Source organism: Ornithorhynchus anatinus, unplaced genomic scaffold, assembly GCF_004115215.2.
Source record: "Ornithorhynchus anatinus isolate Pmale09 unplaced genomic scaffold, mOrnAna1.pri.v4 scaffold_77_arrow_ctg1, whole genome shotgun sequence".
Lineage (NCBI taxonomy): Eukaryota > Metazoa > Chordata > Mammalia > Monotremata > Ornithorhynchidae > Ornithorhynchus > Ornithorhynchus anatinus.
In genome coordinates, this window is record NW_024396934.1 from 405,596 (window position 1) to 421,052 (window position 15,457).

Genomic DNA, 15,457 nt, shown 5'->3' on the forward strand with positions numbered 1-15,457 from the left:
GTGAATTTTAGCAATGTTATGAAGGTGGGACCGACAGGATTTAGTGATGGATTGAATATGTGGGTTGAATAAAAAAACGGAGTCAAGGAGAATGCCAGTGTTATGGGCTTGTGAGACAGGAAGGATGGTGGTGCCATCTACAGTGATGGAAAAATCATTGGGAGGAAGGGGTTTGGGTGGGATGATAGGGAGTTCTGCCTTGGACTGTTAAGTTTGAGGTAATGGGAAGACATCCTAGTAGAGATGTCTTGAAGGCTGGAGTAAATGTGATACTGAGAGAGGGAGTCAGATAGGGGCTGGAGATGTAGATTTGGGTATCATCCATATAGAGGTGGTATTTGAAGCTATAGGAGCAAATGAGTTCTCCAAGGGAGTGGGTGTAGGTGGAGAATAGAAGGGGACCCAGACCTAAAACCTGAGGGACCCCCACAGGTAGGAGGTGGGAGGCTGAGGAGGAGCCCATACAGGAGACTGAGAATGAGTGGCCAGAAAGACAAGAGGAGAACCAGGAGAGGACAGTGTCAGTGAAGCCAAGGTTGGATAATGTTTCCAGGGGTAGGGCATGGTCGACAGTGTTGAAGGCAGCCGAGAGGTCGAGGAGGATTAGGATGGATTAGAGGCTGCTGGATATGGCAAGAAGGACATCATTGGTGACCTTTGAGAGGACAGTTTCTGTGAAGAGAAGGGGATGGAAGGTTTCCGTGGAGTGGAGGGGGCCGAGGAGAGAATTGGAGGAGAGGAATTTGAGAGAGTGGGGAATTTGGGTTGGGAATCTATTCAGCCAGTAAAAACTGGGGTAAAGAGACTGGAAGAGAACAGAATGGCCTGCCCTGTGGACTGTAAGGTCCTTGTGGGAAGGAATGGTGTCTTCCAATCAATCAATTGTATTTTTTGAGTGTTTACTGTGTGCAGAGCACCGTACTAAGTGCTTGGGAGAGGACAATATCATAGCGTTGGTAGACATGTTCCCTGCCTACAATAAGCTTACAATATATAGGGGGAGACAGATGTTACTATAAATAAATAAATTAAAAATATAGACATAAGTGTTGTGGCCTGAGGGAGCAAATCTAAGTTCAACTCTGTTGTAATCTTCCAAGTGCTTAGTACAGTTTTCTGCACATAATAAGCACTCTATAAATGCCAGTGATCGACTGAATGAAACTCATCGGTTGTGAGGTTGTGGTAAATCATGCAAAGAGGAGGGTCCTCCTCTTCTCAGAGATTAATTTACCCCTGTAGGACCCTCCCCAGGGAGGTCTTTATGTCCCTGTTCCTCAGGCTGTAGATGAGGGGGTTCAGGGCTGGGGGCACCATCGTGTAAAACACGTATACCAACAGGTCCAGGGCCGAGGGGGACTCTGAGGTGGGTGCTAAATAAGGGAAGGAACCAGTAGTGAAAAAAGCAGAGGTAATGGTGAGATGGGGCAGGCAGGTGGAGAAGGTTTTGGACCGTCCCTCTGCAGACTGGATCCTCAGCAGAGTGGAGAAGATGTGCATATAAGAGACAACTATGGAAACAAAGCAGAACAAAGTCAAACAGAATCCAGTGGCTACAGTTAAATCGAGGGTTGTGTGTTCTTCCGAACAAGAGATCTTCAGCAAGGAGAGGATGTCACAGAAGATCTGTTGGATCTCACGGGACCCACAGATGGGCAAGGATAATGCACCAGCTGAGAGGGATGCTCCAAGGAGGTATTTGCTGAGCCAGGAAGTGGCCGCCATCTTCCCACAGGCTCCTTGGGCCATGATGACCTCGTAGCGCAGAGGGTGGCAGGTGGCGGTGTAATGGTTGTAGGACATGGCCGTGAGGATGAACAGCTCTGAAGTGGCAAACAAAAGCACCAGAAGGACTTGCAAACAACAATCCAGAAAGGAGATGGAGTAGCAGGTGGTCAGAGAGACCAGGTTGGACTTGGGGAGGGTGACGGAGATGAGGCAGAGGTCGAGGATGGACAGGTGCCTGAGGAAAAAGTACATGGGGGTGTGGAGGTGCCAGTCAAGGGTGGTGATGGCAGCGATGAGGAGATTCCCCGTCAGGGCAACCAGGTAGAGCAGGAGGAACAGCACGGCGTGGACCAGCTGCAGCTCCCGGACCTCTGAGAACCCCAGGAGGACGAATTCCATCACTGTGGTGTGGTTGACCATGATCTGCCAATGTTACCCAGACACAGAGAAGGGAACCATCTCCATCAGAGCATCTCACAAGATGGGACCTCTGAGAACCATAGAATATACCTCACTCTCACATATCTGGTCTACCCACTAATAATAACTGTGGTACTTGTAAAGCACTTACTATGTGCTGAGCAATGTATTGAGCGTTGGGTTATATAAAAGATGATTCAATCCCACATGGGGCTCACAGTCTAAGTAGTAGAGAGAATAAATATTGAATTTCCATTTTTGCAGATGAGAGAACTGAGGTACAGAGAAGCGACTTGCTCAGAAGGTCGCTCATAAAGTAAGTGGCAGAGGTGGGTATGGAACCTAGATACCCTGACTCCCAGTCCCATGCTTCCCATGAAAAATTACAGACTCGATGGTTTGCTCCCACTTTGAGATATTTACCAGGACAGCTGTTTTACAACTTCCCTCACTTCATCATCATTATCATCATTAATAACATGTATTGGGCAAACACTTCATTCAGAACATTCTATTAAGCTCTTGGAAGAATGCAAAACGTTTTAGGATATGGTCCCTGACCTTGAAGTCTAGCAGAGAAGACAAATGCCTAAATCAATTACAGATAGCAGGAGTAATAGGGTATATAAGAGGTGAATAAGTTTTGCGGGACCTGTGACAATTCCTTAGGTGGAGTGGAAAGGCTGAGGTTGCAGGCACTGATACAAGATGGGAAGATTAGAGATTAATTGGGGAAAGACTCCTGGAGGTAGTGGAATCAATCAATCAATCAGTGGTATTTATTTTTACTTTTATTTTTTATGGTATTTGTTAAGCACTTTCTATGTGCTAGACACTGTACAATTCTCTTGGGTAGATACAAGCTAATCAGATTGGACTCAGTGGAATATGGAATATGGTTCCACATGGGGCTCACATTCTTAATCCCCATTTTACAGGTGAGGTAAATGAGGAACAGAGAATTTAAGTGACTTACCCAAGGACACCCAGCAGTCAAGTGGTGGAGCTCAGAGTAGAACGTAGATCCCCTTACTCCCAGGACCATGCTCTTTCCACTAGGCCATGATGATTCCAAACAAGATAATCAGGTCCCATATGGGGCTCACATTTTAAGTAGGATGGAGTATAGATATTGAATCCCCATTTTGCCAATAAGGGAACTGAGGCACAGAGGAAGTGAAGTGACTTGCCCAACATCACAGAGCAGGTAAGTGGCAGAGCCAGGAGTAGTCCATCAGTCAATCATATTTATTGAGCACTTACTGTGTGCAGAACACTGTACTAAGCACTTGGGAGAGTACAATATAACAATGTAACAGACACATTCCCTGCCCACAATGAGCTTATGGTCTAGAGGTGGGGAATAGGGGAATGTTGGGGGGTGGTGAGGAATAGAATCCAGTTCCTCTGACTCCCAAGCCCGTGCTTTTAAAACACTAATCCACATTAGTTATAAAGTACTTATTTTGTGCTGAACACTCTACTAAGCACCTGGGAGTATTAATTAAGATGAGGTGGGAGAACAGGGTGGATAGGTAAGAGGGAAAAGAATGATGGAGTAACTTAAATCAAAGGTCATGAATTTCTGCTGGATTTGGAGGTGTGTGAGTCACCATTTAAGGAGGAGGGGGAATATATGCAGAAAGATGCTATAAAAAGATGATCTGAGCAGCTGAGTTACGCAGTAACAGGGGAGATTGAACAATTTCAGACTAAGTAGAAAACTGATACAGTATTCTAGCTGGGGTATGGCTAGTGTCCAGATCTGGGTGGTGGCCATTTGGATGGGAAGTAAGGGGTGGATCTAGGAAATAATGGGGAGGAAAAACCTACTGGTTATGACAGTGGCTGGGATGTGAGAGTTGAAGAGGGAGAAATCAAATATAATGTCAAGGTTGCAGTCTTCTGAGACAGGAAGGAAGGGGTTGTTGTCAACTGTGCTGGGAAAGCTGGGTGGAGGAGATGATTTGGGAGGAAAGATGAGGAGTTCAGTTTCTTCTTTTTTAAATGGTATTTGTTAAGCCCTTACTAAGTGCCCAGCTCTGTTACTCTTAATCCCCATTTTACAGGTGAGGTAACTGAGGCATAGAAAAGTGAAGTGACTTGGGACGGGGACTGAGTCCAACCTGATAAAGTTGAATCTACTCTAGTGCTTAGAACTGTGCTTGACATAGAGTAAGTGCTTAACAAAATCCTTTTTTTAAAAAAAAGTAGGATTTGAGGAAGGCTCTGAAGGCAGGGAGAAAAGATATGTGTGGGGAAGGTGTTCTAGGCAGGTGAAATAGGAAGCAGAAGCAATGGAAAGAGCATGAGTCTGGGAGTCAGAGGACCTGGGTTCTAATCCTGGCTCCACCATTTGCTTAGTTTGTGACTTTGAACAAGTCACTCAGTTTTTCTGTGCCTCCGTTTCCTCATCTATACAATAGGGATTCAATACCCATTCTACCTCCTACTTAGACTGTTAGCCCCTCGTGGGACAGGGACTGTGTCCTACCTAGTTTTCCTGTATTGATCACAGTGCCTGGCACATGGTGAGCACTTACATAATAATAATAATTATGATTATTATTGCTTGGTTTCTCCTTTCAGATGTAGGGTTAAGTCCTCTGCTCACCAAACTGATCCTATTGTCCCTATAAATAGAGGGAACTGCTGTGTACTCAGAAGGCACAGAATAAATACCATTGCAGTAGAAACAATACTGTTATTATTGATCCATCCTGGATTTTCCACCCAGGTAGTCTAAGGGTTCGTCACTCTCCTTCCCCAATCCAGAAACTCTCCCGGGCGCTCTCCCTATCTGTCACTTTTCCCCTAATGCTAAATAGGTTTCTCCTACTCTTTTTCCTTTCCTTTGTCCTCCCTCTCTGGCCTGGAATATCCTCCCCCTCAATAATAATAATAATAATAATGATAATGATAATAATACTAGTTAAGAGGTTACTATGTGCCAAGCACTGTTCTAAACTCTGGGGTTAAGTTAACAAGCTTGGACAAAGTCCCTGTCCCCCAGAGGCTCACACTCTTAATCCCCAATTTTTACAGATGAGGTAACTGAGGAACAGAGAAGTGAAGGGATTTGCCCAAGGTCACACAGCAGACAAGTGATGGAGCCAGATTAACACCTATGACCTTTTGACTCCCAGGCTCATGCTCTCTCTACTACACCATGCTGCTTCTCCTGCATATACACCTCACCACTATTCTCCCCAATTTCAAAGTCTTATTTAAGGACACATCTCCTCCAAAAGACCTAGCCCAATTAAGCCCTCTTTCACCAGATTTCCACTCCCTTTTGAGTCACACTTGCACTTGGATTTGTACCCTGTATACACCCCACCTTCAGCCCCACATGAATTATGTTCATAATCGTAATTTATTCATATTAATATCTGCCTCCTTCTGTAGAGTGTAAGCTCCTTGTGGGAAATAAATGTATCTGTTTATTGTTATATTGTACTGTTCCCAGTACAGTACAGTGCTCTGCACACAGTAAGCACTCAATAAATATGATGGACTGGCTGACTGTTGTATTGTACTCTCCCAAGAGCTTAGTACCATGCTCTGCACACAGTAAGTTCTCAATAAATACCATTCACTGATTGATTGATTGATTGATTGATTGATTGATTGATCAATCATCTAGACTGTAAACTCATCTTTAGCCACCTGATTTATAATCTCAAATCTACTTCAGCAGTTAACACTGGTGCAGAGTAAGTGGTTAATAAATACAATATCTAACTAAATAACTGAACTATTGCTTTTCTGGTCCTCTCAGTTCTTCTAGCTTGTTTCCCTCTCTCTCTCATCCCCTGACCATCTTTCCTAGCGCTCCCAGCTTCCTCATTCCATGGCTTCTTGAACTTGAGAAGCAGCATGGTCTAGTGGATAGATAACGAGTCTAAGAAACAAAGGACCTGGGCTCTAATCCCAGCTCCACCACTTGTCTGTTGTGTGACCTCGGGCAAGCCACTAAACTTCTCTGGGACTCAGTTAAGGCTGTGTGCCTCGTTTAGGACTAGCTTGTATCTGCCCCAGAGTTTAGTACAGTTCCTTGCACATAGTAAGAGCTTAACAAATGCCATAACCACCCCGACCAAAAATAAATAAATAAAACAGCCAGAAAAGACTGCAGGCTCACTGTGGGCAAGGATCTTATCCACCCACTCTACATTGTTGTAGTCTCCCAGGCACTTAGTACAGTTCTCTGCACACAGAGAACATTCAATTCAATAAATATCTTGCTGGATTTCTTCATCGAGCAAGGCAGAGAAGCTTGCAGGGGAGAGATTTATGCAGCAAGTAGTGATGCCAGGACTGGAACCATTTTCTTCCTCTTTCTCTGGATTCCCCGGACCCAGTTAACCATCTCTCCTCCAAACCCCTGCAACATCAAGACTAACTGAATCAGTCCCAGGTTTGAAGGGGACAACCTCCACTCGTCTAGGATGCCTCCTTTTACTCATCAGTGTGTTGGAGTTGCAGGAGAAGCTGGAAAAGCTTCTTCATGAGGACAAGTTTCCCAGGATACCTTGCCAAGATGTCTCCATTTTTCCCTAAAGAAAAGCAGCCTTTGTGTCGCAGAATGAGCTGAGTACCCCGGTGTCTCCAGTGCTTTCTTGTCCTGTGTCTCCTGAGGCTCCACATGGAATAATTGTTCTTCCCCAAGTGATTTCCTCCTGGGGTCTGCTAATCCACTCCAGTGAGCTGACATAATGGCCTAATGTCAAGAGGCAGAACTGTTCAAGTCCTACCTCTGCCTTTTGTTGCCTTGGTGACCTTGAGCAACTCACTTAATGTCTCTGAACCTCCATTTCAATCAATCAATGGCATTTATTATTATTATTATTACTAGTAATCACGATAATAATAATAATCTTTGTTTAGCTTTGCCTACATGCCAGGCACTGTATAATAATAACAATAATGTTTGTTGAACATTTATAATGTGCCAGGCACTGTTCTAAGCACTAGGGTAGATATAAGCCACTCAGGTTGGACATAGTCCCTGTCCCACATAGGGCTCACAGTCTTAATCCCCATTTTTACAGATGAGGGAACTGAGGCCCAGAGAGGTGAAGTGACTTGCCCAGGGTCACACAGTAGACACATGGCAGATCCAGATTAGAACCTAGTTCCTTCTGACTCCCAGGCCCAGGCTCTAGGAACAAGGCCACACTGCTTCGCAATTTATTAATAATAATAATGGTATTTGTTAAGTGCTTACTATGTGCCAGGCACTGATACAAGATAATCGGGATGGACATAGTCCCTGTCCCACATATGGTTCATGGTCTTAATCCTCTTTTTACAGATGAGGGAACTAAGGCACAGAGAAGTTATGTGACTTACCCAAGGTCATACAGCAGACAAGTGATGGAGTTGGAATTAGAACCCAGGTCCTCTGGTTCCCAGGCCCACGCTCTTTTTCCACTAGGTTATGCTAATTCTCATGCTGCATGGGCTTGGGAGTCAGAAGGACCTGGGTTCTCTCTGCTAACACCTTGCACACACACATCCTGCCTCTGGCCTGGAATGTCCTCTACCTTCATATATGACATATGATCACTCTCCCCAACTCTGGTATACTGTACTCCCTCAAGGGCTTAGTACAGTGTCTGCACCCAGTAAGTGCCCCATAAAGACCAGTGATTGATTAGGTGATTTTTTTTGCCTTCCCTGGTGGCCAGTCTTCCCTTTCCTTTCTCTCATTTCCCCTCCACTGACTTCCCTGACTATGCTGGCCATCTGTCCTATTTCCAACTGAACAGTGTGGATCTCATGGAGTTATCATTACTATCATCAATGGTATTCAATGAGTGCTTACTGTGCACAGAGCACTGTATGAAGCGCTTGGAAGAGTACAATACAACAGAGTTGGTAGATACACTCCTGCCTACAGTGAGCTTACAGTCTATAGGGGGAAACTTCTCTTCAAATTCCATGGAATTGTCTGTCATAAGATCATTCTGGTTACATCTATCCCTAGAGTTTTCTTGGTGAAGATATGGAAGTGGTTTACAATTGCCTTCTAGCTCACAGTAAAAGCTTGAGTCTCTGCGTTGTCTTTGATCAATGCTTTAATCACTTGATAGAGAAGCAGCGTGGCTCAGTGGAAAGAGCATGGGCTTTGGAGTCAGGGCTCATGAGTTCAAATCCCAGCTCTGCCACTTGTCGGCTGTGTGACTGTGGGCAAGTCACTTAACTTCTCTGTGCCTCAGTTCCCTCATCTGTAAAATGGGGATGAAGACTGTGAGCCCCACGTGGGACAACCTGATTCCCCTATGTCTACCCCAGCGCTTAGAACAGTGCTCGGCACAAAGTAAGCACTTAACAAATACCAACATTATTATTATTATTATCTGCCTCTGACTCTTTCCCACGCCACTGCTGCTTAGCACAGGTGAAGCGACTTTGTTGCTTTGGCTTAGACTTTTCCATTATGGATAACCCTATATGGCATAGATCTAAGCTTCATCAGCGAACACAAACTCTCCTGCCACAATAAGATGTCTATTCATAGGAGAGATGGGGGAGACATATATTAACTTATCAATCAATGGCATTTATTGGGTGCTTACTGTGTGCAGAACACTGTATAAAGAGCTTAGAAGAGTACAATACAACAGAGTTGGTAGACACATTCCCTGCCAATAGCGAGCTTGTGGTCGAGAGGGAGACAGGCATTAATTTATTAATCAATCAATGGTATTTATTGAGCACTAACTGTGTGCAGAGCATTTATTGAAGTTCTTAGAAGAGTACCATAAAACAGTGTTGACAATAATAATAACAATTATTATGGTGGTATTTGTTAAATGCTTACTATGTGCACAGCACTGTTCTGAACACTGGGGTAGATACAAGACAGTCAGGTTGTCCCATATAGGACTCATAGTCTTAATCCCCATTTTACAGATGAGGTAACTGAGTCACAGATAAGTTAAGTATCTTGCCCAAGGTCACCTAGCAGACAAGTGACAGATTCAGGATTAGAACCCACGTCCTGTCTCCCAAGTCCATGCTCTTTCCACTAAGCCATGTTGCCTTCCTAACTCCCTGCCCACAACGAGTTTACAATCTAGAAATGATTTTACAGTCTAGTCCAGCCCCTGTCTGGTGCGGAGACAAGGGTGAGGAAGATGGAGATGTCTTAATGGGGATGGGCAAGAAGGAGGACCTGGGATATTGGAGAGGGAAATTGTAAGCCACCAGACCAAGAAAGACTGTTCCTTACTAAACACCCCATCATCGTGTGACCTTGGGCAAACCACTTAACTTGTCTATGCCTCAGTTAACTCAACTGTAAAATGGGGATTAGGACTGTGAGCCACACATGGGACAACTTGATTACCTTATATTTACCCCAGCACTTAGAATAGTTCTTGGAACATAGTAATAATAATAATAACAATGGAACTTGTTAAATGTTTACTATGTGCAAAGCACCGTTCTAAGCACTGGAGAGAATACAAGGTGATCAGGTTGTCCCACGTGGGGCTCACGGACTTAATCCCCATTTTACAGATGAGGTAACTGAAGCACAGAGAAGTTAAGTGACTTGCCCTAAGCCCCACAGCTGAAAAGCGGTGGAGCCTGGATTTGAACCCATGATCTCCGACTCCCAAGCCCGTGCGCTTTCCATTGAGCCACATAGTAAGTGCTTAACAAATACCACAATTTCCTCCTTTGTGTGGCTCCCTGACCCACTCTAACACTGGCCCCAACCACCTGAATCTAGCCCTGCCTGGGGAGTCAGGGCGATTGGATGGTGAAGCAAAGGGCATTGGGCAAAGGGTATTGAGAGGTGGATGAAAGTGCTCGAGGCAGCAGAGAGCAAAACAAGGGGTAGAAAAGAGTGGGGCTGAAGGAGGGCTGATGGTTGTGGACAACAATGGGCATTAGTCAACAGGAGTGACTGACTCTTGCATTCTTACTTTCTGGGAGTGGATTGAAAGTGGATCTTTCAAAAATTTTCAAAAATCAGGCTATCTTTGCTTTGGGTAAAGGAAATATGGAATAAGCAAAAAAATGAACAATAAAACCAATAACCAAAGCCTAGGTCGTACCCTGGGGTATTTATGCTGGTACAGAGCGGTGTTCAGGCAAATTCAGGTTGGCCAACAAGGGCACACATAATTACTGGATACACAAACATATGTGACCGAGTGTGTTATATAATCAGAATGGAACATAACTTAAGGAACCCAAATCACAACATGTTCCCAGTGAGGTCTCTGACCACCTCCATTCCTCCAAAACTGGTACGCTTCCCCTAAGCACACATGTGGCTTCTGGGCAATGTCACCCATCAACAGTTACCAAGTTTGGAGCAGAGAGGGGAGCCTGGCATTCAAAATAAAAACACCAGACTGCACACAGACTAGGGGAAACCCAGACTGTTCAGTGTCAAATCATCCTCTAGGACCACATGGGTGCAGAGGTATCACAAGTGGTACAGTCTGAGACCTGAAGAATCTCAGGGATGATGTCACCAACAGGCTCCAGAATCTCCAGGTAACGAGGTCTCTCAGGCAGAGTTCAGAGTTGGTCCTTCCCCCACCCCCACCCTGCCTGGAACAGTGGCTGCTTTAAGGGCACTGCGGGGTCACCGGGGGACCATTAAGGACAGATTACCTCAAAGTGCTTTTCCTGTAACAGCCACCACTGTGCAAGAGGAGACAAGGAAAGGTGAGCATCCAGAATCAGTAGGGACCCCAACCCTAGATGGTTCCAGTGAGTCGAAGCGGGGAGACTGACGGCAAAAACAGATGAGAAAATCTGTCCAATTTCTTCACCTCAAAGTGATATTTTTGTTGGCACATTTATTAAGGGTTTACTATGAGCCAATGGTTGGGGCAGATACAGGATCATCAGAACAGACCTTGTGCCAATCAGGGCTCAAGATTTAAGTGATAGGGAAAGATCAGGGGCTCTATCCCCATTCTACAGAGAAGGAAATTGAGGCCCAGAGAGTTAAGTGAGTCATCCAAAGACTGCCACTGGCAGAGCTGGGACCAGAAACCAGGTCCTTTAGTCTTACAACTAACCCATGCTATCTCCAAGGTAAAGAGATCTCTCCTAAGGAAAATCTAAGACCTTTTCTTTGAGGTGGTTATTTCATCATCTTCATCAGTGGTATTTATGGAGCTCTGACTTTGTGCAGAGCACTGTACTAAGTGCTCAGGGAGGGTACAGTACAACAGACATGGTAGACCCGTTCCCTGCCCTCTGCTCCCTCTACACCCCCCTTCACCTCTCCTCAGCTAAGCCCTCTTATCCCCCTTTCCCTCTGCTCCTCCCCCTCTCCTTTCCCATCCCCTCAGCACTGTACTCGTCCACTCAACTGTGTATAATTTCATTACCCTATTTATTTTGTTAATGAGATGTACATCACCTCGATTCTACCTATTTGCTATTGTTTTAATGAAATGTTCATCCCCTTGATCCTATTTATTGCTATTGTTCTTGTCTGTCTCCCCCAATTAGACTGTAAGCCCAACAAAGGGCAGGGACTGTCTCTATCTGTTACCGATTTGTACATTCCAAGCGCTTAGTACAGTGCTCTGCACATAGTAAGCACTCAATAAATATTACTGAATGAATGAATGAATGAATGAATGAACAAAATTACAGTCCGGAGCTGGAGACAGACATTAAAACAAAAAAAAAATTATAATATATAATTCATAGATCTGTTATATACTTGTGGGGACCCCTTGATTTTCTCGTGAAGGAGATTTCTGACCTGAACCAGGATTCTATCTTTTATTCATTTTTCCTTTGGCAAACCTAGCAGCGCAAGCTGAGCTGTGGATCTCCTCGGCCAGTGTCTGAGTGGATGTTGGGTTGGAGAAGAGCACAAGCCTAGACAGAGGGAAAAGGGTGTGAATTTGGCCACCCACTCTCTGGGAATAGGAATTCCCAGACAAAGAGGGAGAATCTAGCATGGGACCTTGAAAATATATATTTGTCTGTGCATGCATTTTGTGTGTGTGTGTGTGTGTGTGTGAATGTGTAAATGTACTTAATAATTATAAACAATAATTAGGGCATTTGTTAAGCATTTACTATGGGACCAGGACTGTTCTAAGCTCTGGGGTAGATACCAGATAATCATGTTGGACACACAGTTCCGGTCCCACGTAGGGCTCACAGTCTAAGTATGAGGGAGAATAGGCAACTGAGGCACAGAGAGGTGAAGTGACTCATAGGTCACACAGTAAGCTAGTGGTCCTCTGACTTCCAGGCCGGTGCTTTTTCCGCTAGGTCATGCTGCTTCTCCATTACTTGTGTAGTGGAGTGTGTTTACATATGCGGAAGTGTTTATGTGAGGTCACATGGGTGAATTAATGTGTGTACATTGGTGCACATGTGTATATGTATAGGAATGTGAGCAATTGTACAGGCACCCCTTGACCAATCCGCTTCTTTGTGCAAGTCACTGACATGCTAAACAACATAATCAAGCCATAGTGACACACACAAAAAAGGAATCAGCAGAAATAGAGTTACTGAGCATGTTAGCGGGTGTCGGGGAGAGGAGGGACTTCTGACCCCCATTTCTCCAAAGCCATTGCATCCTGCCGCTTCCCAAGTTCTTCTGAAAACCGGATGCTGCTTTTGAACCATAGAATTCGGTGGCAGAAAACAAGATAGAAGGAAGAAATTCAAAGTGGTGATTTTCTGACCCCCCTTTTGTAATTATCCTTCATTCTGTGCCTCTTTGGGCAATCCACAGATCCCCCTAGAAAATGGCCAATGTCTCCACGGTGACGGAATTTGTCCTCCTGGAGTTCTCGGATGGCTCCCGGGAGCTGCAGCTGGGCCACGCCACCTTGTTCCTCCTGGTCTACATGGTGACCCTGATGGGGAATCTCCTCATCATTGCCGCCACCGCCCTTGACCGGCACCTCCACAGCCCTATGTATTTCTTCCTCAGGAACCTGTCCTTCATAGATGTCTGCTACATCTCCGTCACTGTCCCCAAATCTATCCACAACTCCTTAACCAATAACAGCTTGATATCACTCCAAGGCTGAGCCACCCAACCCTTCCTAATCAGTTTCTTCACGGCTTCAGAGCTGTCCGTCCTCACAGTGATGTCCTACGATCGCTACGTTGCCATCTGCCACCCCCTGCACTATGAGCACATCATGGACCGAGCAGTCTGCACGCAGATGATAGCCACCTCCTGGTTCAACGGGGATATATTTGGGGTGATGTACATGGCGGGAACATTCTCCATGCCCTTCTGTGGGTTCCCCATTGTCCAGCAGTTCTTCTGTGATGCCCCCTCCTTGCTGAAGGCCTCCCGTTTTAAGAGGCACGTTGTACTGGATGTCAGTTTTGCTATTGGGTTTATTTTTGCCTTAATCTCCTTCATTGCCATCACTCTCTCTTACACTCGCATCTTCTGCACTGGAGGATTCCAACCATTGAGAGTCGAGGCAAAGACTTCTCCACCTGCCTGCCCCACCTTGCCGTTGTCACATCTTTTTTCTTCACGGTCACCTTTGCTTACCTTATGCCTCCTTCAGGATCCCCCTCAGTGTTGGACCTGCTGGTGTCCGTGTTCTACACTGCGGTGCCCCTGCCCTGAACCCCCTCATCTACAGCCTGAGGAACCGGGACATCAAGGCCGCCTTGGGGAGGGTCCTGGGGGGGGCATCCATTCCTCCAGAAAAAAAGCAGCATGAACTAGCGGAAAGAACACAAGCCTGGGAATCAGAGGATCTGTGTTCTAATCTGAACTTTGCCTCTTGTCTGTCATGTGGCTTTGGACAAGTTACTTAACGTCTTTGTGCCTCAGGTGGCTCATCTACAAAAGGGGGATTCAATCAATCAATCAATCATATTTACCGAACACTTACTGTTTGCAGAGCACCACTCCTACTTAGACTGTGAAACCCATGTGGGATCTGATTATCTTGTATCTACCCCAGTGTTTAGTACAGTACATAGCACATAACAAGCACTTTAAAAATACCACAACTCTTATAATTAAAAGCCCCTTCTCTTTCTCCTGACATTGGTTCCCCCTTGTCATTTCTTCGTCCCTGGGTCATTATCAGGTGTGGTGGTTAGGAACAGTAATGATAGTGTAATATACTGGACTAAGTGTTTTTTGGTTTTTTTCCCCTTCCTGTTAACAACTCTTTATATATGTATATGCTATATACTATATATATCCATATATGTATATATATAGTATTTGTTAAGCACTTCTATGCCAGGCACTATACTAAGTGCTGGGATAGATATAAGCTAATCAGGTCACTTATAGTCCATGTCCCCATGGAGAAGCAGTGAGGCTTAGTGGATAGAGCACTGGCCTAGAGGTTAGTAGGTCATGGGTTCATTCATTCATTCATTCATTCAATCATATTTATTGAGCGCTTACTGTGTGCAGAGCACTGTATTAGGCACTTGGAATGTACAATTCAGCAACAGATAGAGACAATCCCTGCCCAACAACCGGCTCACAGTCTAAAAGGGGGAGACAGACAGCAAAACAAAACAAGTAGACAGGCATCAATACCATCAAAATAGATAAATAGAATCGTAGATATATGCACATCATTAATAAAATAGAGTAATAAATAATATATTCAAATATACACAAGTGTTGTGAGGAGGGGAAGAGGGTAATAATAATATTCGTATTTGTTAAGTGCTTACTATGTGCAGAGCACTGTTCTAAGTGCTGGAGGAGATACAGGGTAATCAGGTCGTCCCACATGAGGCTCACAGTTAATCCCCATTTTACAGATGAGGTAACTGAGGCACAGAGAAGTTAAGTGACTTGCCCACAGTCAGCTGACAAGTGGCAGAGCCAGGAGTCGAACCCATGACCTCTGACTCCGAAGCCCAGGCTCTTTCCACTGAACCACATTGCTTCCCTGGGTAGAGAAGGGAGGGAGTAGGAGCAGTGGGGAGTCCATGTCCTCTCCCCAATGGCAGAGGGAAGGGAGGGCTCAGTCTGGGAAGGCCTCCTGGAGGAGGTGAGCTGTAATTTCAGCTCTGTTACATGTCTGCTGTGTGACCTTAGGCAAGTCATTTCACTTCTCTGGGCCTCATTTACTTCATTTGTAAAATGGGGATTAAGAGTGTGAACCCTATGTGGGACAGGGACTGTGTCCAAACTAAGTTGTATCTACCCCAGCACTTAGAACAGTGCTTGGCACTTAACAAGAATCATTATTATTATTATTATTATTATGGGCTCACAGTTTTGATTCCTATTTTACAGATGAGGTCACGGGGGCCCAGGAAAGTAAAGGGAATTTCCCAAGGTCACACAGCA

General features: G+C 45.1%; 1 protein-coding gene across 1 annotated transcript; it reads right to left on the reverse strand.

The window, feature by feature from the left end:
- Positions 1 to 1,230: 1,230 nt before the first annotated feature.
- Positions 1,231 to 2,148, reverse strand: LOC114808948 (olfactory receptor 14A16-like). Its single transcript, XM_029057247.1, has one exon. The coding sequence runs from the start codon at positions 2,146 to 2,148 to the stop codon at positions 1,231 to 1,233; it is 918 nt and encodes a 305-aa protein (XP_028913080.1).
- Between the last annotated feature and the right edge of the window lie 13,309 nt (positions 2,149 to 15,457).

Coding starts and splice junctions, on each gene's coding strand:
- LOC114808948 (XM_029057247.1), bottom strand. CDS start 2,148: ATGGTCAACCACACCACAGTGATGGAATTCGTCCTCCTGGGGTTCTCA.